The sequence below is a fragment of the Talpa europaea genome (genome assembly GCF_964194135.1).
Source record: "Talpa europaea genome assembly, chromosome: 8".
Taxonomy (NCBI): domain Eukaryota; kingdom Metazoa; phylum Chordata; class Mammalia; order Eulipotyphla; family Talpidae; genus Talpa; species Talpa europaea.
In genome coordinates, this window is record NC_140075.1 from 78,126,332 (window position 1) to 78,152,200 (window position 25,869).

General features: G+C 38.2%; 1 protein-coding gene across 4 annotated transcripts in view; it reads left to right on the plus strand.

Moving 5' to 3' along the window:
* TOGARAM1 (TOG array regulator of axonemal microtubules 1) overlaps nt 1–25,869 on the plus strand; it is a gene marked incomplete at both ends in the record, with an annotated part of 68,324 nt that overhangs the window by 7,427 nt on the left and 35,028 nt on the right. For all 4 annotated transcript variants that reach the window (XM_084240914.1, XM_084240915.1, XM_084240916.1 and 1 more), the window contains 5 exons: nt 5,531–5,690; nt 8,068–8,202; nt 20,252–20,545; nt 22,267–22,529; nt 24,765–24,997. In XM_084240914.1, the coding sequence (XP_084097040.1) occupies nt 5,531–5,690; nt 8,068–8,202; nt 20,252–20,545; nt 22,267–22,529; nt 24,765–24,997 (1,085 nt within the window). The remainder of the gene's footprint in view (nt 1–5,530; nt 5,691–8,067; nt 8,203–20,251; nt 20,546–22,266; nt 22,530–24,764; nt 24,998–25,869) is intronic.

Genomic DNA, 25,869 nt, shown 5'->3' on the forward strand with positions numbered 1-25,869 from the left:
TTTATTTGTTTGTTTGTCTGTTTATACATACAAGCAGTGGGTACAGTCAGAAGCGCGGGAGGGTGAGAGAATTCACCAGAGCCAGAGCGGGGAGCAGAGCAGGCAGAAGGACCGAAGTACACTGCTGAGGGGAGCAGCGGGCGGCAGGAGAGGTCTGCGCGCCATGTGGGACCCTCCTCCGGTGGCCGGGAAGCAGCCGGGGATCGAACCGGCGCCGCAGAGGCTGCGCGCAGCTTCGCAACCCAGCACTCAACCGCTGCGCCACCGGGGAGGCCCCTTCCATGATATTTTTTGATGATCCTTTCAGATTTTCTACGTAGATAATAGTGTCACGTGTGAAAAAAGTTTTACTTTTCCCATCCCAATCTTTGCATCTCTTATTCCCCTTCATTGTCTTACTCTCTCTCTCTCTCTCGCTCTCGCTCTCTCTCTGTGTGTGTATATATATATATATATATATATATTTTTTTTTTTTGGTGGGACCCTCATCAGCGGCCGGGGAATGAACCAGCACTGCAGAGGCAGCTGGCAGCCTCGAAGCCCAGCGCTCAACCGCTGCACCACCAGGGGAGGCCCTGTCTTACTATATTTGTTAAGATTTCCACTGTGATGTAGAAGTAGAAGTCAGGGGGTTTTTTTTGCTTTGTACCTATCTTAGTGAGAAATATTCAAGTTTTTCTACTGTTAAGTATTCTCTTGGCTGTAGGTTTTTTGTAGATATATTTATGAAGTTAAGGAAATGCCCCTTTCCTAGTTTATTGAGAATTTAGTTTACCTAACTTGTCATGAAAAGATATTGGATTTTGTTAGATACCTTTTTTCACATCTCTTGATATTCTTTTGTGAGTCTTCTTCAGACTGTTGGAGTAGATTTACATTAATTTTATTTATTTATTTTTTTAATTTTTTTTTAGAGGCATGTTTTATTTATTTATTTGTTTGTTTTTTGTTTATACGTGCACTGGGTACAGTCAGAAGCACGGGAGGGTGAGAGAATCCACCAGAGCCAGAGCGGGGAGCAGAGCAGGCAGAAGGACCGAAGTACACTGCTGAGGGGAGCAGCGGGCGGCAGGAGAGGTCTGTGCGCCACGTGGGACCCACCTCCGGTGGCCGGGGAGCAGCCGGGGATGGAACCGGCACTGCAGAGGCTGCGGGCAGCTTCGTAACCCAGCGCTCAACCGCTGCGCCGCCGGGGAGGCCCGATTTACATTAATTTTAATGTTTAGCCAGCCTTGTGTATCTAGGAAAAAATCCCACATGGTCATAGTTTATAATTAGATTTATACATTGTTGGGTTCAGTGTGCTTTTTTTTTCCATATGAGATACAGTTGACATATAACTCAATTTGATAATATTTTGTTGAGGATTTTATATCCATGTTTGTGATATTGGTCTGTTTTCTTATAGTGTCTTTATCTGGTTTTGTTATTAGGGTAATGCTGGCCTTTTAGAATGATTAAGGAAGTACTCCCTCTGCTTCTAATTCTGGAAAAGTTTGTAGAGAATTGCTTTAATTTCTTCCTTGAATATTTGATAAAATTCACCAGTGAAGCCATCTGTGCCTGAGTGCTTCTGTTGGAAGGTTATTAATGACTGATTCAGTTTCTTTAATAGAGTTTTTGTCAATATGATACTTTAATGCTTGCTCAGTTTTTTCAATTTCTTTTCTTTTCTTTTTTTTTTTTCTTTTGGTCTGATTTTTGGTTGAAAGGTAGACATGATGTACTGGGTAGAAGAAACTTTGGTAATATAATGCTAGGGTATGAGGAGAAAGAAAGCATCCTATAGTCCTATGATTAAGTCTCAGTATTTTGGTGAGCCTGTAGCCCTGCACTCAATTGCACCAGGGTTTCTCAGCCCCAAACCGCACTCCATCCTCAGGTTGTTCAAGGGTGCGTAAGAGGGCTGGAGTTGTGTCCTTCTCTTTCCCATATATGGAAGGCTAGCGGGAACTCCACTTAGGCATTTATTTACTACGTGCACTGATGGAGCAGATATTTACTTTGAGAAACCAGTAGAGCTTTTGGAGGTAAAACTCACAAAAGCATACCCCTCCCCCATCTCCTATTAGTGAGTCCCTCTTGAATTTTTAACTTTCAAACTTGTCCATGGTAAGCCAACAACAACTGGCCAATAATAATTCAGATTTCCTATCCCTGCACTAGTTCCCTAAAGGAGGTTTCTACTGGAATTTGGGGGTTTTTCTATACACCTGTGGGTTTCTCAAAAATTGGGGGCAGCAGTTTGCCCAGTGACTTCACTTCTCTAATAGAACTAGAAAGAGTGGGTGATGTTTCAGTTTATTCAACTTGTAACTTGTTACATTGCCATTTGACAAATATTTATTTAGTGTTTATTTTTTGTGTGGCAGACATTATTCTAGGTAATAAATGGTTTGAAGACGAGTATTTCTGTAATAACTAAATTTGGTTTTGAACTAAATCCTTTGTTAATTCTTTACATTTTTCAGTCAGTAATCTAAACACACACCTTGTAAGAGAAAGAACTATTATCCAGTTTTTAAGTATAGAAAGTTAGGTAATTTCTTTTAGGTTACCTTGGTAACAAGTGATGGAGCCAGATTTGAACTCAGAAAGTTATAACTCAGTGCAAGTTCTTGTGTGATTTATTATTTGTTTGTCTTAAAGCTTCCTTATATCTGAATTAATCTCCTAAGAACATTTTTTTTTTCCTTTAGCAACTTGATTACATTTGTTTCTTTAAAATTTTTTTTGTTGGGGCCTCCCCTGGTGGTGCAGTGGTTGAGCGCTGGGTTGCAAAGCTGCCCGCAGCGTCTGCAGCTCCGATCCCCAGCCGCTGGCCGAGGGTCCCACATGGCGCGCAGACCTCTTCTGTTGCGCCCGCTGCTCCCCTCAGCAGTGTACTTCTTTGGTCTGCCTGTTCTGCTCTCTGCTCTAGCTCTGGTGAATTCTCTCACCCTCCCGCGCTTCTGACTGTACCCAGTGCTTGTATAAATAAATAAATCTTTGGGCCTCCCCGGTGGCGCAGCGGTTGAGCACTGGGTTGTGAAGCTGCCCGCGGCCTCTGCGGTGCCGGTTCAATCCCCGGCTGCTCCCCGGCCACTGGAGGAGGGTCCCACATGGCGCGCAGACCTCTCCTGCCGCCCGCTGCTCCCCTCAGCAGTGTACTTGGGTCCTTCTGCCTGCTCTGCTCCCCGCTCTGGCTCTGGTGAATTCTCTCACCCTCCTGCGCTTCTGACTGTACCCAGTGCATGTATAAACAAAACAAACAAACAAACAAACAAATAAATAAAACATGCCTCTATTAAAAATAAATAAATGAATGAATGAATCTTTATAAATAAATAAATAAATAAAGATTTTTTTTGTTGTTGGCACTCTGTTCCTTTAATTCTCTGCAGAAGAATTGCTGATTCTTTCACCATTCTTTTTTTTTTTTTTTAAGATTTATTTTTAGTTATTTATGCATGCAAGAACTGGGGTATAGGCCAGAGGTATGGGTGGGAGGAGAGGGGGTTTGTGAGTGGATTTACCAGAGACAGAGTGGGGAGCAGAACAGGCAGATCTACTGAAATACACTGCTGAGGTGAGCAGCAAGTGAAACAGGAGAGGTCTGTTGGGCCATGTGGGTTAGCTCCTTGGCTGGGGATCTATCTCATGCTGCAGTGGCTGGCCATAGCTTGATAGTGCTGAAATTTTAACCCATGCGCCAACAGTGAGGCCCACCATTCTTGTCTATATATGAAGTGTGTAAAAAAATTTATTAAACAGGGCCTCCCCGGTGGCGCAGCGGTTGAGCGCTGGGTTGCGAAGCTGCCCACAGCCTCTGCAGCGCCGGTTCAATCCCCAGCTGCTCCCCGGCCACCGGAGGAGGGTCCCACAAGGCGCACAGACCTCTCCTGCCGCCTGCTGCTCCCCTCAGCAGTGTACTTCGGTCCTTCTGCCTGCTCTGCTCCCCGCTCTGGCTCTGGTGGGTTCTCTCACCCTCCTGCGCTTCTGACTGTACCCAGTGCTTGTATAAATAAATTTTAATAAATAAATAAATCTTTAAAAAAATTTATTAAACAGATTTTTATCAGAACACTCTCACATTAATCAACTGAAAAAAATGGGTAAATTATACATGAATTCATGAATTTGATGGATGCCCAATAGTTGAAAGCCAAAACATAATACAGAAATAAATGTTAAATTGAAGTAACTTTCGTTTTCTATTACAGGGAATAACTGTCTCTTGTAAGATTATCAAACTCTTATCAGTATCTTCTTTACTTTTGAATGCCCATGCTTACACACACATATACATACACATTCACACATCTTAAGTCTTAATAGGATGTCTCCTAATAGGGTTGGAAGGAAAATCAGTAAAGTAATACATTGAAAAATTTAATCTCAAATAAAACAAAGTACAACTTATTAATAACATTGAGTTTCTTCTTTATGATAGGCCTTTATCTTTAAAGAAGTATAATTTAAGCAAAAGCTTAATGATTTTGTGGCTAAAGTAAGCAATAATGCCATTGTAGTCTCAAAGAATCCAAATTACCCTCAAATTCTCATGCTAATAATTATAAAATATAAACCATTATTTATTCTCTAAAGGTAATTCACGTGGTATAGTCCAGTTCTTTTCAAAAACAAAGACTAAAATCTATCATGTATTTTAACACCTTCAGCATACTGAAATATTTTCTGTATGAGGTCCCTGTGTCCATATCCTATATAATAATGGTATTGAATTTTCTTTGTTTAAAAAGACTAAACTTAGGCCTCCATAGAGGTGCAGGAGTTAAGTCTCAGCACTATCAAGCTGCCAACCCCACTGCAGCATGAACTCAATCCCTGTCCAGGCCAGGGAGCTGACCCACACTGCACAGCAGACCTCTCCTATCTCTCCCCCTGTTCCCCTCAGCATTATATTTCAGTAGATCTGCCTGTTCTGCTTCCCACTCGCTCTGGTGAATCATCTCACCCCCCACCCCCGCATCTCTGGTCTACACCCCATTTTGTATGCATAAATAAATAAATCTTTAAAGAATTACCTAAGGGAACCATGATACCATATATACACTTGAGTTGTAGCTTATGGATAGTAAATTTATTTTACTATGAATCAAGTGGGATGCTTGTTGATTAGTGTCCCTGCAACTACCATTTAATGTAATGCTCAAAGATGGCATCATGTGGCAGGGTTATGCTGACTCAGAAATGTTCTTTTCGCTATTTTAGCTGTCATTTTGCCCTTTTTGTCAATTGTGTTTTTTCCTTCCTAGCTACCCAGATGTGTACAGTAGAAAGGTAAGGTACAGAAAAGTTTTGGGGTAAAATAGAAAGGGGAAAACATTTTTATCATAGAATGAAAACATTTTTATCATAGAATGAAAAATACCATACTGATGTACCATACTATATGTAGCTGTTTATTTGTGTTATTATATATTTGATAAATTTTTCTTTTAATCTGAATTTCATAATTGGGTCTAAATTATATAATTTATTACCAACTATATTTAACACAAATTTGCTAATTGTTTTGTTCTTATAGTTTTCAGCATATGATTTCATCCCATCACCAAAATTAAAACCCTCTCAAGGCCAATCATCAGTCAATGATGATTCATGTTTTAGCAGAAAAAGAGTGTCAAGAAACTTATTTCAGAATAGTCGAGATTTTAACTCAGACTCTCTTCCTTTATGTGCTACCGGTAAGTAAAAGGTTACAGGTAATATATGAACATACTGAATTAAGTTTAAGATTTTTCTATATTTCATAGTTATTCAAGGGCTTATAGAATTAATAATCAAGTAAACAATTCAGATGTAATAAATATTTGTTAAAGAATAGAAACTTTGACATAATTGTCTCCTAACACTCTGGAAGGGTTTCTCACTGAAATCCTTTAAGTAATAATGTAAGGCAATATTTGCTTAATCAACCACCTATGTTTAGTGAGTATCTCCTCAATAGTAGGTACTTCTCTAAGTACTGGGTTTGCGTCGGCTAACATAAGAAGGAAAACCTACTATGCGACATATGGTAGGTTAGTTGGTAATAAATGCAATGGAGAAATATAAAACAGAATATATGGAGGAGGGCTGTTTTAAATAATATAAAAGAAGGCAATATTTAGAAGGGAATATTTGCAGCAAAATACATAGATAAGAGTGAAGAGCAAATAATTGCAAGAAGAGGGAATTGTCAGTGATGATTACAGGACATGTTCAGAAAGATCAAAAAGGCTAGTGTGTCTAGAGTGAAATGAGTCATGGTAAGAGAAGTGGGAAATGAAATTAAAGAACTAATAGGGCTCCTTATTTATAAGGCCTAGTGGACTTTTGAGTGAACTTTGGCTTTTACGCTATAGGAATGTTTTGAGGAAGGTAGTGACATCAATTACCTTATATTTTCCAAGGATGTAGGGCATTACACTTAAAGTGAAGGAGGGCATAGGCAAAAACAGAGTAGTCCTGGCTAGACTTGTTAGAGTTTGACCAGGGTAGCACTGAGTGTAAGTGAAAAGTGATTGAATTCTGCTTATGTCAAAGGTAAAGTTGTGGTTTGCTGATGGATTAGGACTGGAGTAAGAGAAGAGTCAAGAGTGCTCTAAGGGTTTTTGCCTAGAACAATTAGAAAGATGTTTAATTGCTGAAGTGTTACAGAAAGTAAATATTATAGTAGTTCAGAAAACATGGTCTTTGTCCTGGACTTTATCAGTTAGAAAAGATGTTAAAGCCATGATAGTATTTGAATGTATCCTTTTGGAATGCATATGATACAAGTATTTACAGAGAAGGTATTAGAAGAACAAAGGTTTATATTAGGAATTGTCTTGAGATATTCTGGAAGCTGGGTAAAGACAAGATTTATCTTAGATGATTGAAGAAAATTGGGATGTGGGGAATCCATGTGAGCTAAGCTTAAAAATTTAAGTTTCTACTTATGAAACTCTGGAGAACTAATTGGGATCTTTTTTATAAAGGAAAAAGAAGCTAGGGTGATAAAGTTATTTGCAGATGATACATAAAATAATTTTCAGAAAAATATGACTGGATATAAAAGCTGAAGAAGGGGAGTAGAGAAAGATCAAGACTTAGCACTGAGATAATTAGAAAAAATGGCAATGTGTTGACAAAATAAAACCAGTTGGGAAGTGAAAATTGTTTAATCAGTAAACATTCAGTTTGTCATAGATTTTAACATTTTTTAAATATCCAAATGATGTCAGTAATTGAAGTTTGTTACCTATAAGTTTGGACACAGTATTTAGAAAACATTGTTATCCTGGGGAAACTTACAGGCCTTTATGCAATAAAATTCCATAATATTGTCATGCAAAAATGAGTATATAATTGTGTAGTTTAATGCTTATTTAATGGAGAGAAAAAAATAGAAAATCTCAGTTATGCTCATACCACTACTTTAAATTTTTATAAAACTCATAGTTTCTATACCGTAGAGCAGTTCATTACCTAGTTGTATAGATTTTTTTGTTGTTGTTGTTAAAGATTTATTTATACAAGAACTGGGGCAGAGGCCAGATGTGCAGGAGGGTGAGAGGATTCACCGGACAGAGTGGGGACTAGAACAGGCAGACTGACTGAAATACACTGCTGAGGGGAGCAGCAGGTGAGTCAGGAGCGGTCTGCTGGGCCATGTGGGTTACTCCCTGTCCAGGGATCGAACTCATGCTGCATTGGCTGCAGACATTTGTAAGTTGCATCTTAACCCCTTGCGCCACCAGGGAAGCCCCAATTATGTACTCTTAATTACTGGGAAGAAGGAAAGATAGGTCTGGAGAAACATTTTGTGGTGAGAGAAGGGAGCGTGTAGGAAGAAACTGCCATTGTGCATATTTTTCAGTATTTTTCTTTGTTCTTTACCAGTCTGTATTCTGCCCTTTAACCCATGCCACTAATCAGATCTACCAATACCAAAAACTCTCATCTGCCTCACTATACATACATTCCTATATTTATTCCTACACAAATAATACCAATATTTGTGAAATTCAGATGTGCTCATGAAAAGTAAATATTAAAATAAAGGTTTTTTTAAATTTGTTTTTCTCCTTTTTTCCAAAGGCACTACTGGGACTTATCAAACAAATATTTCCGGGAAATGTGGACAACTTGGATTTTCACAGATATGTGGTAAAACTGGCAGTGTGGATTCTGACTTACAGTTCCTGGGGACAACTAATAGTCATCAAGATAAAGGTTTAAATTCTAAATTTGTTTGAAGTTCAAATGATTTATAAATATTATAAGTGTGGGCTTTTCAAATACAACTTATATGTTACTTTATTTTTTTTTAAGATTTATTTATTTATTTATGCATATAAGAACTAGGGTGTAGGCCAGAGGTGTGGCAGGAGAGGGGGGAGAGGATTCACTAGACAGAGTGGGGAGCAGAACTGGCAAATCTACTGAAATACACTGCTAAGAGGAGCAGTGGGTGAGACTGGAGAGGTTTGCTGTGCCATGTGGGTTAGCTCCCTGGCCCAGGATCAGGGATCAAACTCCTGCTGCAGTGGCTGGCCATAGCTTGATAGTGCTAAGACTTTAACCCCTGCGCTACCAGGAGGCTTTTATATGTTGTTTTGTATAATTATACTCATCACAAAAAGAAAGGAACATTGTTAAATTTTTTATAACTTTTTAAAATTTAAATAACATTTTAAATAATTACCCTAAAATGTTACATTTAGTAATCTTAACATAAATATAACTGAATAAAATTTGAGAGTTTAGAAACTGATGGTGGAACTCAACATTTTAATACCAAGCATCTGGAAATAACATCTGTTACAGCAGAAGACAATTATTTTCCTGAATAGTTTTATTTTTATTTTTTTTAAAGATTTATTTATTTTTGCATGTAAGAGCTAGGGTACAGGCAAGAGATGCAGGTGGGTGATAGGATTCACCAGAGACAGAGTGGGGAACTGAACAGGCAGACTGAAACACACTGCTGAGGGGAGCAGCGGGGGAGACAGGAAACGTCTGCTTCGCCATGTGGGTTGCTCCCTGGATGGTCAGGGATCGAACTTGTGCTGCAGAGGCCTCAGATTGCTTCATAGTGCACTGCTTAATCCCTTGTACCACCAGGGAGGCCCCCTGAATAGTTGTAAATTTTAAGGATCTTTAGAATGTATTATGTACCCTGTAAGGAACCATAATTTCCTGTCATTTCAGATAAGATACAAGACACAGAGCAAAAGGAAGGTTGGCTGTCAAGCATATGAATTTTGGATTGGAAGACCTTCTTAAATTTCCATTAATTAATAGATTTTTTTCAATTATTTAGAAGTAAGATCAAGTCAAATACTTCTAGAGATATTTTAATTTTTGTTGTATGTCCTTTAAATTTTTTGACTGATAGGAATGAAAAAGTAACGATCATTTAAAATTCATGAACAAGGATTAATTAATATACCACTTAATTTTAGCTATATTTTCTTTGTGTGCACCCACCCACCACAATGGGGTACATGACTCCATTAAGTGTTTCTTTGAAATGTTATTCCCTATAAAATAGTCCATCTTTTTAATGGCATTTCCTAAATTTTCATTAGATACGTTTGTGCCTCATATTTAGTGGAAGCAGAGGTTTCTCTGTGTTGTTTAGCCTATTCCTGTTTAGGAATCTCTTAATGATTTAGTTTTGAAGACTACCGCTTTCAATGTTTAATCTGATCTTCATAGCAGCTCTGGATTTCTATAACTTCTTAGAATACCTATTAGCAATTTGCAGCAACATGGATGGCGCTGGAAGGGATCATGCTCAGCAAAATAAGCCAAAAAGAAAAAGAAAAATACCGGATGGTCTCACTCATAGCAGGAATCTAGAAAACTTAAATAAGGGACGAGGAAAATGAATAACTATAAGAAAGTGAAAATCAAAATCAACAAAAAACTATGAAACAGAGACACTTTTTGGGGGGTGGGGGGCTAGAGGGGAGGGATTGGGGTCAGAATGGGGGGGTTGCAATTGTATGGGAATATAAAAATAAAATTTATTATTTAAAAAAAACAAAAAACATAATTTGCCAAAAAAAAAAAAAAAGAAAGAAAACCTATTAGAGGACTAACTGAAAGGATTAACTGAAATGACTACCATCATATCAACTAACATTCTCCATGGGATTTCTGAATCCCATGGAGATTGGGTATGAAGGACTTTGGGTATGGAAGCCAGATGCCAAACAATCTAGAAGTTCCCATCTCAATTTTTAAAATAATGCTATGGTCCAGAACAAATGTTGGAAATATTGGTATAATTTGTTGTATTTTATTGGTTGTTTTTATATGAACAAAAAGATCAGGTATTTGATTTCTTTGTAAGAAATACTTCTCATTTCTTTTTTTTTTTTTTTTTTTTTTTTATAAATTTTATTGTTATATTCCCCATACAATTGTAGCCCCCCATTCTGACCCCAATCCCTCCCCTCCCGCCCCCGCCCCCCTAAAAGTGTCTCTGGTTCATAGTTTTTTGTTGATTTTGATTTTCACTTTCTTATAGTTATTCATTTTCCTGGTCCCTTATTTAAGTTTTCTAGATTCCTGCTATGAGTGAGACCATCCGGTATTTTTCTTTTTCTTTTTGGCTTATTTCGCTGAGCATGATCCCTTCCAGCGCCATCCATGTTGCAGCAAATTGCATGTGTTTATCTTTTTTGAATGCTGAGTAATATTCCATGGTATATATGTACCACATCTTCTTGATCCAGTCATCTATTTTTGGGCATTTGGGTTGTTTCCAAAGCTTAGCTATTGTAAACAGTGCTGCTATAAACATAGGGGTGCAGGTGTTCTTTGGAATTGATGTTTCTGTGTCCTTTGGGTAAATACCTAGGAGTGGAATTGCTGGGTCATATGGAAGCTCTATGTTTAGTAGGTCCAGAAATCTCCACACAGCTTTCCACAGTGGTTGGACCAGTTTGCACTCCCACCAACAGTGCAGAAGAGTTCCTTTTTCTCCACACCCTCGCCAACATTTGTTGTTGCTAGTTTTTTTAATATGTGCCATTCTCACTGGTGTAAGATGGTATCTCATGGTAGTTTTGATTTGCATTTCCCTGATGACAAGTGATGTTGAACATTTTTTCATATGCCTGTTGGCCATTTGCATTTCCTCTTCAGAGAAGTTTCTTTTAAGCTCTTCTGCCCATTTTTTGACTGGATTATTTTCTTTGTTGTTGTTGAGACTCATCAGCTCTTTGCAGATTTTTGTGATCAGTCCTTTATCATTAGTGTTGGGTGCAAAAATGTTCTCCCAGTTGGTGGGGTTTCTCTTTGTTTTTGTTATTGTCTCTTTTGCTGTGCAAAAGCTCTTTAATTTGATATAGTCCCAGCTGTTTATCTTTGCCTTCACTATCACTGCTTTGGGTGATGTGTCTGTAAAGATGTCTTTGATGTGCAAATCACGTAGTGTTTCGCCTATATTTCCTTCTATATATTTTATGGTTTCAGGTCTTATGTCTAGTTCTTTAATCCATTTTGAGTTGATTTTTGTGTATGGTGTGAGGTAGTGGTCAAGCTTCATTCTTTTGCATGTAGCGACCCAGTTTTCCCAGCACCATTTATTGAACAAACTTTCTTTGCTCCAATGCATAGTCTTTGCTCCTTTGTCAAAGATTAGTTGACCATAAACCTGTGGGTTTATTTCTGGATTTTCTATTCGATTCCATTGGTCTGTATGTCTGTTCTTGTTCCAATACCATGCGGTTTTGATGATTATGGCTTTGTAGTATAGTTTGAAGTCTGGGAGTCTGATGCCTCCATTCCCTTCTTTTTTTTTCAGGAGAGCTTTGGCTATTCGGGGTTTTTTGTGATTCCATATGAATTTCATCAATAATTGTTCTATTTCTTTGAAGAATGACATTGAAATTTTGATTGGAATAGCATTGAATCTGTATATTGCTTTTGGAAGGATGGCCATTTTAATAATGTTTATTCTTCCAATCCATGAGCAGGGGATGTCTCTCCATTTCTTTGTGTCTTCTTCTATTTCTTTTAACAGTGTTTTATAGTTTTCTTTGTATAGGTCCTTTACCTCTTTTGTTAGATTTATTCCCAAATATTTGATTTTTTTTGTTTCAATAACAAAAGGGATGGTCTTTTTGATTTCTTCTTCTTCAGATTTATTGTTTGTGTATAGGAAGGCTACTGACTTTTGCGTGTTGATTTTGTATCCTGCCACTTTACTGAACTGATTGATGAGTTGAATTAGCTTTTCTGTGGAGTTTTTGGGGTTCTCTATGTATAATATCATATCGTCTGCAAATAGTGATAGTTTGACTTCTTCTTTTCCTATTTGGATTCCTTGGATGTCTTTCTCTTGTCTTATTGCCCTGGCTAGGACTTCCAGTATTATATTGAAAAGCAATGGTGAGAGTGGACATCCTTGTCTTGTTCCAGATCTTAATGGAATTGCTTTCAGCTTTTCACCATTGAGAATGATACTGGCTGTTGGCTTGTCATAGATGGCCTTTATGATGTTGAGGTATGTTCCTTGTATCCCAAGAATTTCAAGGGCTTTTATCATGAATGGGTGTTGCACTTTGTCGAAAGCTTTCTCAGCATCTATTGATATTATCATATGGTTTTTATATTTCTTTTTGTTGATGTGTTGGATAACGTTGATTGATTTTCGGATGTTAAACCATCCTTGTGCCCCTGGAATGAATCCAACTTGGTCGTGGTGAATTATCTTATGGATACATTGTTGGATTCTGATAGCTAAAATTTTATTCAGGATTTTTGCATCAGTGTTCATTAGGGAGATTGGCCTGTAGTTTTCCTTTTTTGTGTTGTCCTTGTTCGGTTTTGGTATTAGTGTAATGTTGGCTTCATAGAACGTGTTTGGTATTGTCCCTTCCTTCTCAATTTTTTGAAAGAGTTTGTGAAGGATAGGCACTAATTCGTCTCTGAATGTTTGGTAGAATTCATTTGTAAATCCATCAGGTCCTGGGCTTTTGTTTTTGGGGAGGTTTTTGATTACCATTTCAATTTCGCTAATTGTAATTGGTCTGTTTAGGTGTTCTATTTCTTCTTTATCTAGCTTTGGGTGATTGTAGAGTTGTAGGAATTTGTCCATCTTCTCTAGATTGTTAAACTTGTTTCCATATAACTTTTCATAGTAGTTACTGATTATTCTTTTGATTTCTGCTGTGTCCGTTGTGATTTCTCCTCTTTCATTGATGATCCTGTTTATTTGTGCTTTCTCCCTTTTTTCCTTTGTGAGCCTGGCTAGGGGTTTGTCTATTTTATTGATTTTTTCAAAGAACCAGCTCTTGGTTTCATTGATCTTTTGGATTGTTTTTTTAGTTTCAATTTCATTTATTTCTGCTTTGGTTTTTATTATTTCTTTTCTTCTACTGGTTTTGGGGTTTTTTTGTTGTTCTTTTTCTAGATCTTTGAGCTTCGAGATTAGGTTGTTTCTTTGCGTTCTTTCTTGTTTCTTGATGTGAGCTTCTATTGCTATATATTTTCCTCTTATTACTGCTTTTGCTGCATCCCATACATTTAGGATATTGGTGTCCTCCTTGTCGTTCAATTCAAAAAATTTTTTAATTTCTTCTTTGATCTCCTCCTTAGTCCAATGGTCTTCCAGTAGTGTGGTTTTTAATCTCCATGAGGTAGGAAAGTTCCTTGCCTTCTTTTTATGGTTTATTTCTAGTTTGATGCCTTCATGGTCAGAAAAGATGGTTGATATGATTTCAATCTTGGTGTATCTGTTGATGTTTGTCTTGTGCCCCAGTATGTGATCGATCCTGGAGAATGATCCGTGTGCGCTTGAGAAAAAAGTGTACTCCATTTTTTTGGGGTTTAGTGTTCTATAGATGTCTGTTAAGCACAATTGCTCTAGGTCTTTATTTAGAGCTTTGGTTTCTTTACTTATTTTTTGTCTTGTTGATCTATCCATTGTTGATAGTGGTGTGTTGAAGTCTCCCACTACGTATGTGTTTTCTCTGATGTCTGTTTTCAGAGAGGACAACAGTTGTCTGATATATTTTGGTGCTCCTTCGTTTGGTGAGTATATGTTAATGAGTGTTATTTCTTCTTGAAGTATTGTCTCCTTGATCATAATGTAGTGACCATTGGGGTCTCTTTTTATCTTTTTGAGTTTGAAATCTGTTTTATCTGATATAAGTATAGCTGTTCCTGCTTTCTTTTTTGGTCCATTTGCTTGTAGGATTGTTTTCCATCCTTTAACTTTGAGCCTATTTTTATCTTTTGTAGCTAAATGTGTTTCCTGGAGACAGCAAAAGGTTGGGTTTTGTTTCTTAATCCAGGCTGCAACTCTGTGTCTTTTTATTGAAGAGTTTAGTCCATTTACATTTAGAGTTAATATTGATATGTTAACATCTGTATTTGCCATTGTGTTTGTCTTTCCTTTGATTTTATTTATTTATTCTTTTAATAACTTTTTTTTTTTTTTGGCCTTCTTTCATTGTTATTCGTCGCTCTGAGGTTCTGGCTTTAGGACTCCTTGTAGTATTTTTTGGAGTGGGGGTTTAGTTGCAATGAAATTCCGGAGTTTCTGTTTGTCTGGGAAGGTCCATATTCTTTCTTCAAAGAGGAAGGAGAGCTTTGCGGGATAGAGTATTCTTGGTTGGCATCTGTTTTCTTGGAGTCTGTTGACTATGTCCCTCCACTCTCTCCTTGCCCGTAGTGTTTCTTCGGAGAAGTCTGATGTCAGCCTGATTGGTTTTCCTTTGAATGTTATCTGTTTCTTCCCTCTTGCCAGCTTCATTATTTTTTCCTTGTCCTGGATTCTTGGGAGCTTTACTATTATGTGTCTTGCTGTATTTTTCCTTTCGTCGTGGAAGTTTGGTGTTCTTCTTGCTTCTTGTATATCAATTTTCAGCTCCTTCTTCACATTTGGGAAGTTCTCTTCAATTATCTCTTTGAATATTTTCTCTGTTCCTACATCTCTCTCCTCTCCTTCTGGTATTCCTATAACTCTTATATTTCCTTTCCTCATGGAGTCAGATAGTTCCCGAAGTCTTTCTTCGTTCTTTTTCCTTCGTACTTCTCTTTCCTTTTCTGTTTTGGTTCTTTTTATTTCTGTGTCTTCAAGATTACTTATTCGTTCTTCCATTTCATCTATTCTGCTTTCATTGCTTTTCCCAGAATTCTTTAGTTCTTCCATTAATTCTTTGATCTCCTGCATTTCTTTTACTTCCCTCTTTAGGGACTCAATTTCTTTCTTCTGACCATTGTTTTCCCTCTCTAGGGACTCAATTGCATTCTTCTGATCGTTGATTATTTTTCCCTTATCATTGTTTTCCTTTACGACTTCTGTCAGTTTTTTAATCACGGCAATTTTAAATTCTCTTTCTGGAAGGCTCAGAAATTCTTCCAAGTTATTGTCGTTGCAATCTGGGGGCTGGCTTTGTTTTTGTGGTGTGCTTTTTCTCTGGAGAGTTGCTAGGTTGCGTGTGGTTCTTCTCCTCCCTACTGTCTGTTTTCTAATTTGCCGTATGCGTTGGGACACTGTGTTGTTGGGACTTGCCGGCATCTTGGGTGGGCTTCTCTGTTCCCCTCTGGTTCTTCCAGGAGTCATCTGTCAGTTTCAAGCAGCCTTTACTGGAGAAAGGTCCCTGTTCTAAAATGCCGATGTGGGGACACACTCCCCTGTGCGCCTGGTCTGCCCCGGCGGTGGGTTCCTGCTCCCCTCTGGGCTTGGACTGCAGGCCAGAGGGGGTCTGGCGTGGGCGAACTTCCCCCGCTCACCTCTGGCTCCTGAGGAAGCCTTCTGCAGGTAGTTTTTACTGAAGAAATGTCCCTGTTCTAAAATGGTGATGTGGGACACACTCCCTGCACTTCTGGTCTCAGGCACACTCTTCTGCGCGCCTGGTCTGCCCCGGCTGTGGGTGCTCGCTCTCCCTGTGGGCTCAGACTACTTGTTCAGAAGGGGCCCGGTGTGGGCTAACTCCCCAGCTGGCCACTAGCTCCTTCAGTAGCCTGTGCTGGGGTCAAGTCGCTAGGTGGCACCAGAGATCTCTCCTAGAGCCCTTGGGGAGCTGATTTTCCACCCCGTGGGACAGGGAGCAGAGCGGGGATGGTAGGGTACACCTCAACGGCTTTGGGGTGCTGTGTCTGCCTTGTGCCCCACCGTCGTGGGGAACCCACGCCCCTAATTTCGTGCCCCGGGTCTCAGTTCCAAAGCCCTCAGTTCCAGGACGCGGGCTGTAGCCCAGATCAGTGGCGCGGGAATGGCGCCTTTTGAATCCCGCTCCCCTGCCTGGGCGCCTTGTTCCTGCTCACTCAGGGAGGGCCTCCGCCCGGGTCTCAGTTCCAAAGCCCTCAGTTCCAGGACGCGGGCTGTAGCCCAGATCAGTGGCGCGGGAATGGCGCCTTTTGAATCCCGCTCCCCTGCCTGGGCGCCTTGTTCCTGCTCACTCAGGGAGGGCCTCTGCCCGGGTCTCAGTTCCAAAGCCCTCAGTTCCAGGACGCGGGCTGTAGCCCAGATCAGTGGCGCGGGAATGGCGCCTTTTGAATCCCGCTCCCCTGCCTGGGCACCTTGTTCCTGCTCACTCAGGGAGGGCCTCCGCCGTCTCCCCGCAAGCCTAGGTCGCAGGCGCAGGGGCCTGGGCAGCTGCAATCCGAGCGCCGCTTTCGCGCAAGCTTACTGGGCGGCCGGGGCTGTGTGCTGGTGCTGGTCTCCTCCTGGGGGGTTGGGCTCTCTTTAATGGCGCCTGGAGCTCACCTCCGCGGTGGATCCTGCAGGGTTCGCCTCAGCTCCCGTTCACGGGGTGTGGTGGCTGAAATAGATCCTTTCCACTCACAGCCCCGCTTGCTGCATCCGTTTTTCTTGTTGGGCGTTTTGGTTTGTTGTTTCCCTCGTCTCTGCTGGTCGGAGAGTGCCGCCTCTGTGGGCGGGGGAGGGGAGCTGGGTTCTGCGCTTCCCTCCCTTCTCGTCCTCTTTTATGGCAACTTTCTTCTTCGGGCAGTTTGCTGGAGTCGTCCGTTTATCTTCCGTGTCCCAGTTCTCACTGGGACCTGCCGCTTTTCCTCCCTATTAACTTTTTTTAATGTGAGATCTTACTCGCAGCGTCTCCTCGCCGCCATGTTGCTCCACTTCTCATTTCTTAATTAAAGGAATATATGATAAGACACTCTGAAAGAGCAGAATCTATTAATAGAGCACTGTAGTTGAAATCAGGAATCCATTCTGTATATCAATTTGTGACTGCTTAAATGTCCTCTGTTAGGACTGTTAGGCTGTCCTAACCATATCAGGTATGAATTAAAAATAAATGATATGATATATGTAGTCATTAAAGTTTTCATAAGAATGACTTTTAGTATAAATAATGTAGGTCTTTTGCCATGGAAAATTAAAAATAATAAATAGAAAACACAATATAAAACAGCAGAATTAAAACCAAATATGTCAGTAGTAACCATAAATATAAATGGACATAACCTACCATTTAAATCACAAAAATTATCAAATTTTATTTTACTTTTTTAAGGAAATAAATGCTATTTTGAAGAGTCACACCTAAAATACCAAAATAGAGTGGAAGAAAGTAAAGCATGAAAAAGATACAGTGGGCAGATACTTAAGTTTATGTACACTAAAATTAAAGACATTTTAGTGTTAAAGAGAGTTTATAAATTAAAAAAGAAGAAGATAAGACCCAAGAAGTGTCTACGTATTAGTAGAAATTTTTATAGGCTAAAGAAGCTTTAATAAGAAAATACAGAATATTTGAATAATATAAATAATAAACTTGTAAAAGCTGTCTCAACTAGAAATAGAAAACCTGGATAGACCTATAATCATTAAAGCAATTTTAGGCGTAAAAATTTTACCCACAAAAAAAAATTCCAGAAAAAAAAACATTTATTTACTTCAAGGAAGAGGTAATCTAATCTTAATGAATTACAGCAAGTTTTCATTTACATCACTGATATGTTCTTAGAAGCAGTGACTTTAAAAGAAAAGACGTACAATAAAACTGGTTCTGGAATAACGTTTCCTTAAGTGTCAGCAGGGATATCTTAAGGACCTGCTGTAAGAAAAATGGAATTTATTTTATAAACTTACATTTTATGACCTTGAGGTCATGACCATGTAAGATTACTGAATAAAGGAAAATAAATGGCAATCCAGTCTCACTTTTATGAAAGTCAGTGTCTGAAATAAACTATTAGCAAACCAATATGTTTTTAAAAATTGTGTTTTTAAAATTTATGAAAAGGGTTGGATTCTGATGGCCATAAGGTTTGGAAACTAATTTATTGTGTATATTAATGTAATGTAAATAAATTTAGGACATTCTCAACCTAACTCAAAACTCAAAGTATAAAATTTGAATAGGAAGAAATATAAATTTGCCATTATTCTTGATAAAACATGGTACAAAGTAGTGGTTTGGGAGCAGAGTGCCTGGGTTCATATTCCCAACTTTGTAATAACCTAGTCTGTGACTTTAAGCAACATACTTATCCCTGTGTATTTTTTTTTTTTAATCTGTAAAATAGGAATAGTTCTTTTCCACCACAGGGTTGTTGTAAGGATTAAATTAATTAGTACCTATAAAGTGCTCAGCACACCACTTGGCATATACTAAGTGTTCAGTAAACATTAGCTCTTAACATTATCACTGCTGTAGTCACCATCATTATTAATACAATTATAAAATTATCTACATAGAAAATCCAAAAAGATACTCAAAAAGCTATTAAATATTAGGCAGTTTATCAAAGCTGCCAGATACAAAACCCTAATAGAAAAGTCAATAAAATTTGTGTACACCAGCAATTTTCTCTTTTTAAAAGATTTATTTATTTTTGGGTAGAAGAACTGGGGTGCAGGCCAGAGGTACAGGGGTGGGGTGGAGTGAGATGATTCACCAGAGACAGAGTGGGGAGCAGAACAGGCAGATCTACTGAAATACACTGTTAATGGGAGCAGTGGGCGAAAACAGAAGAGGTCTGCTGGGCCATGTGTGGGTTAGCTCCCTGGCCTTAGATCTAACCCAGGCAGTGGGGTGGTAGTGCTAAGGCTTAACCCCTAGGATTCCAACACATCATTAATTTTCAAAAAATTAGGTTTTTAAGAAAGAAAAACAGTATGAGCAAAATTTGTTAATATATAGAAACTAACAAGATTTGCATACCCTTTATTATGAAAGCTAAAATAGTTTTTTTTAGAAACATGAAAAGACATAAGTAAATTGAAGAAATTTCCATATTTTTAAACAGCACATTCAGTATCAGGAAGATGACATTCTTAAATTTGTAAATTCATTATTATCCCTATCAAAATTTCAATGGGGCCTCCCCAGTGGCATAGTGGTTGAGCGCAGGGTTGTGAAGCTGACTGAAGCTTCTGCAGTGCCGGTGGCGAGAGTCCCACATGGTGTGCAGATCTCTCCTGCCGTGCATGCTGCTCCCCTCAGCAGTGTACTTTGTCAGTCTGCCTGTTCTGCTCCCCACTCTGGCTCTGGAGAATTCTCTCACCCTCCCGCGCTTCTGACTCTACCCAGTGCTTGTATAAATAAATAAATCTTAAAAAAAAAAATTTCAGTGGGATCCCGAAATACATATGAAGGTATGGAGGGCCAGGAATAGCCAAGATAATTCTAAAGAAGATCAAAATGGATAGAGACTCACCAAGTAGCATAATGATGAAACACTGCAGTGCTAGTGCAGAGATAGACAAATAGACTAAGGGAACTAATACAAAGACCTAAGAATAGACCCAAATTTATGTATGGGAGCTCCATAAATGAAAGGGAAAGAACAGAGAGTTTAGGAGCATCCCTGGTGGCACAAGGGGTTAAGACTCAGCCTATGAAGATAGCCATAGCTATAGCCACTGAAGCATGAGTCCTATCCCCTGCCAGGGAGGAGACCCACATGGCGCAGGAGACCTCTCATGTCTTGCCCACTACTCCCCTCCCAGTGTATTTTGGTCTATCTGCCTGTTCTGTTCCCTGCTCTGTCTCTGGTGATCCTCTCACCCCCCACACCTCTGGCCTGTATCCCAGTTCCTGTATGCATAAATAAATCTTAAAAAAAAAAAAAAAAAGTTGCCATTAAAAAAAAAAGAACAGAGTTTAAAATAGTTACTGGGAAATTGCACTATCTATATTGAAAAAAGTTATATTAGTCCTTCATCTCCTACATAAGTATACCAGATGGGATTAAAAAACCCAAATGTGAAAGGGAGGGGGGAAAAAAGAACTTTAAACTGCTAGGATATGTGTATACATTAATAACATACTGTCTTATTTTATTTCAGTGTATGCCAGCCTAAATTTTGGCAGTAAGACACAGCAAACATTTGGTAGTCAAACAGAACGTACTTCGTTATACTCTGGTTCAAATCCAAGTCCAGGAGCCTTCATCCTTCCATCTTATCCTCTCTCATCACCTCGAACAAGTCCAAAGCACACATCTCTTACTGTATCTCCAAAGAAGATTCAAGATAATTCTGTTAATTTCTCAAATTCCTGGCCTCTTAAAAACTTTGAAGGACTATCAAAGCCAAGTCCACAGAAAAAGCTGCTCAGCCAAAAATCATCTGACCTTACAGGTAGAAAAGATGCACAAAATTAATGCTTTTTTCAATTATATATTTGGATTATTACTTTGGAGTTAGAATTGTTAGGTCTCTTAAAACTAATAAATTGCATTTTATTTTTCTGAATTAGTAAAAATCTAGGAAAAAATTGAACAATATGTTAAATAGGTCAAATAAGTAACTTCAGTTAAAATAGTCATTTCTTATATTGCCACTTTTAAAATTCTTTTTTAAAGCTAGGCATAGAAAAATGCTTTACAATTGGGGCTCCCTGGTGGTACAGGCGGTTGAGCACAGTGCTGTGAAGCTGTCCGTAGCCTCTGCAGCGTGTGTTCCTGCCAGCCAGGGAGATTCCCACATGGTGTGGTAGACCTCTCCTGTCATACCCACTGTTCCCCTCAGCAGTGTATTTCAGTCAGTCTACCTGTTCTGTTCCCCGCTCTGTCTCTGATGAATCCTCTCACTCCCCACACGTCTGGCCTATACCCCAGTTCTTGTATAAATAAATAAATCTTTAAAAAAAAGAAAAGAGGTCCTCCCTGGTGGCGCAGAGGTTGAGCCCTGGGTTGCGAAGCTGCCCACAGCCTCTGTAGCACCGGTTCAATCCCTGGCTGCTCCCGGCCACCGGGGGAGCATCCCACATGGTGCGCAGACCTCTCCTGCCGCCCGCTGCTCCCCTCAGCAGTGTACTTCGGTCCTTCTGCCTGCTCTGCTCCCTGCTCTGGCTCTGGTGGATTCTCTCACCCTCCCGCACTTCTGACTGTACCCAGTGCTTGTATAAATAAATAAATAAATCTTTAAAAAGAAAAAAGAAAAATGCTGTACAGAGAACATGAACAATATCAGGGCCTGCTAATTTTAGTGTTACAAATACAAAATACAATTAATATATTTAATGTTTCATTTAGTCAGCGTTTATTGAATGCTTAGTATATGGTAAAATTATTTTGAAGCATATTCTATTATTATAAATTAAAATATGCTTTTCTTAACAATAGTCCTCTCCAAAATCATGAGATAAGTATACAAGTTTTATTCAAGACAGATCAGTGAAAATAAAGTCTATTAAAGTCAACCCCATATGTCCCAAATGTTTCTTATCCCCAGCCTCCAAGAGATGTTCTCCTTTAAACTACCCCACGGTACTACTGTTCCAATTTATAATCATAATGAGATTAATTTATTACACAACTTTATCGCTTTCTGATAGCACTGAACCTTTGTTTTTTTCTGAATGTCTTTCCTACAAGATCAAATATTGTTTTGAAAGCTGAGACCTTATTCAATTTGTTCTCCCCTGTGCCAGTATTACTGCTTTGCTTTTCAGATAGTCATTCAAATGTTGCTTCCATAATTAAACCAAGCCTGAAAGTGGCCCTTCTAGCCTATGATGAACTTTATCATACAAAGATTAATCATGTTGATGTGTATGAAAACAGAAATTTCACTTGGTATAATATTTTTATTTAATATGGAAGAATTTCCAGTGACTCATTTTTGTTATATTTGTTGGAAAACTCTAATACTTTCATCTCTGTTTAAATAATAATCTCTCTTTTCTCTTCTTTCTTTAGTAATCTTCATTTCTAAAAAAAGAGTATGTGTGTGTGTGTGTGTGTGTGTGTGTGTATAGCTAGATAGATAGATTTGAAACAGTGTATTCCAACCACAAGTGTTTTCTTAACTTCTCTAAAGTTAAGAAAAAAAAAGTAAAATATGTATTTTTCACACAGGAGAAAATTGTCAAGAAAAACCATCTGCAGTTCAGCTTACACCTGCCCTGGTGAGATCACCATCTTCTCGACGAGGCCTAAATGGGACCAAACCTGTCCCTCCAATACCAAGAGGAATCAGCCTTTTGCCTGATAAAGCTGACTTAAGCACAGTAGGACCCAAAAAAAAGGAGCCTGATGATATTTGGAAGAGTGAAAAAGATAGTCTTACAATTGATCTTTCAGAATTAAATCTCAGGGATAAAGATTTGGATCAAGAAGAGGTTAGTACCAGATACCATTTTTATTTTTATTTTTTTGTGACTTTTTTTTTTAAAGATTTATTTTTTATTTATACAATAGCTGGGGTACAGGCCAGAGGCATGGGAGGGTAAGAGGATTCACCAGAGACAGAGTGGGGAGCAGAACAGGCAGACAGAGCGAAAGCACTGCTGAGGGGAACAGCGGGCGAAACAGGAGAGGTCTGCCACGACATGTGGGAATCTCCCTGGCTGGCCGGGGATGGAACCCTCACTGCAGAGGCTGCGGACAGCTTCACAGCGCTGCACACAACCCGCTGCGGTACCAGGGAGGCCCCAGATACCATTTTTAAATGCTTGTAACTTTCTTTATTATATTAGTTGTTATTGAAGCGAAATCAAGTATTTTTTTTATCCCAGAGCATGTTTTCTTATTTATGAAAATGTTTTATGTTCATTATGAAAAGTGTCTAAGCTATAGTAAAGTGTTGGGAAGAAAATTCATCATACCAAATCCCACTACCCAGAATAATTTAATGCATCTCCTCCCAGTATTCTCTGCATATATTATTCCTTTCTGAATTAAAAGTAAAAATAATATAGCAGTATACCTACGCACTAATCCTTTGCAAAGGAGTAATGTCATCTTTGTTTCCTATTTTTTAAATAAATGAAATATAACATAGTTCATCCCCAAATCCAGTTGTTTTTCCTCCTTCACCAGAGGAAATCATTATCAGCATTAATTTGTATTTTATATATTTTTGTACTTTTTATATTTACTAGCATTTTGATGTGTTTATTTATGGTACACTTGTATAATTGTTTTCACTTTTATATTTCTAGCCTTTCGCTATTGCAAACATGCTACAGTGAACTTTCTTGAGAATGACCCTTGTGTATATAGGTGCAAATTTTTGTGAAATTGAGATAGATAATTGAGATATTATATACTCATCTTTGAATCCTAGGTCACTCCATTTATACGATAAAAATACATTGCCAATACGATAACTATATATAACAATTTTGTCAGAGAAGGAATGGCATTATTATTTTACCTAAGACTTATACAGTATTTTCATAGATACTTCTTTTTATCATTTTACTCAGGTTTTAAAAAGTGTCTTTTACATTAAATATGTAAACTGAAACACTCAATCATAATATGTTGTGATCTTATTTTAGCCTGTTATAAGATGTAAACAGTATGGACTGATAGTCTACTTATTAAAATAAATATTAATGCAAATTAATTTTATAGCATGTCTTAAACATTAAACATGTATAAAAGTAACCTATAAAGGTTACCTGTAAAAAACCTATAAATTCATTCTTAATAAATTAACTATTCCAACTTCTGCTTTAAAATCTTTTCCTTGATTTTTTTTTCCCAATTGTATTTAGTCGTACTAAGAAGGTAACTCACCTAAAGAAATTTATAAAGGAAACACTTTCCTATATAATTTACAAATTTTATCTGATTGTACTTAATAATTTGCATTTTTTATAACTTATAAATAGCCCTTTTTCTTTTAGTAGGTAATTTTCTTTCATGTAATTATTAGTAAATATAGGAAGATACTACTGTTTTACATCATCAACCTTCCAAGAATTTACTGGGGAACTGACCATACTATTGAATAAACCATTATAGTTATTATTATGAAAATGTAAACAAAATAGTTTATGTATATTTCTTTGGTCTTTAGTTCATTCAAGGTTTTATTCCCAACCTTAAGATACTAGTTTATACTAGTAATTTCTACTCTGCATTTTTGGAAATACTTGCCTGCAAAAATTACATTCAGTTATCTGAACTTTAACACTGACAAATTTGATATAAACATCAGATTTTAGAAACTGATTACTTTTTATTGACCTTAGAGCTTCTAAATACCCACATCATCACACCAGTGACCTAAGATTAGCTGTACCTCTGTGACTTGAACTCTACTTACATGTCATTCAGTGATTAGTTTATTAGTTTATTAGTTCTAATGAACTGAACTAATATATAGTGAACTGGTCATTGTGCTTAGTCCTGGAACAACTGTGGTAAATAACTGGATGTAACTTGCAACCTAATAGGTTGTTTATAAATATCTAAGTGATGATACTGTGTACAGGTATGTTAACATTTATTTTGTTAGTACTCGATTAGAGAGTGGCTAAGTTAGTTAATGAAGTTTAAAATGTAAGGATAATGTCTACTGATATAATTATCTTGCATAGTTAACTGTTTTTGTTTTTTCTTAGATGCAGAGTTCTCTTAGATCCCTTCGTAACAGTGCAGCTAAGAAAAGAGCAAAACTGAGTGGCAGCACTTCAGATCTTGAAAGCCCTGATTCTGCTATTAAGCTTGACTTGACTATGGACTCTCCATCTCGATCTTCCTCTCCAAACATCAGCTCTTACAGTGAAAGCGGTGTTTACAGTCAAGAATCATTGACTTCTTCTCTATCTACAACTCCCCAGGGGAAGAGAATAATGTATTCTATTTTTCGATATGTTAAATGAATGCTAATATGTAATTTATAATCTAAAGCCTTAGTATCACATTTGAAAAAAACTTAAAAAATTTATTTTCTAGTTTTTAAAATGTTATTTAAATGACAATGAAAAAGTTTACAGATATTAACTTGCTTAGCTTTTATTTGTGTTGGAGGTAGAAAGAATGAACACAACTCTAGCTGTTACCTACAGCACCTAAATTAATGTAAACCCTTTTCCCAAAACCCCAATTGTTCTTTTGCTTATCTGTGTGATTTATCCTGCTACTGTTGTTCTTAAGCTCTTTCCTGGGTCATTAAGTCACTTGCCAGTTGACCTATAGCTGATACTACTGCTTTCATTTAAAACTCAGCACTAATTTCCTTTAATTGATGAATAAACTCCACCTAGCTGCTACCCTAAGTATTTCTTCTATCTTATTATTCTGTTATATTACAAGTTTACATATGTTTATAAACTTAAAATACACCACACCATAGCTTTTACAGTCCTCTCAGGATCTCCTTAGACCCTCTCAGGGTCTCCTCCTCAGGGTCTCAGTAGTGCTGGAATTTAGCCCTGGCCACCCCACACTGACAGAAAGTCAGTACCAATTGAACAGATTGCCTCAATAATCTCTAATTCTTTTTATTTTTTTAAGATTTATTTATTTATGCATAGAAGAGCTGAGGTGTAGGCCAGAGGTATGGGTGGGTGAGAGGATTCACCAGAGACAGAGTGGGGAGCAGAACAGGCAGATTGTCCGAAGCATACTGCTGAGGGGAGCAGCAGGTGTGTCAGGAGAGGTCTGCTGTGCCATGTGGGTAACTCCCTGGCCAAGGATCGAACTTGTGCTGCAGTGGCTGTGGAT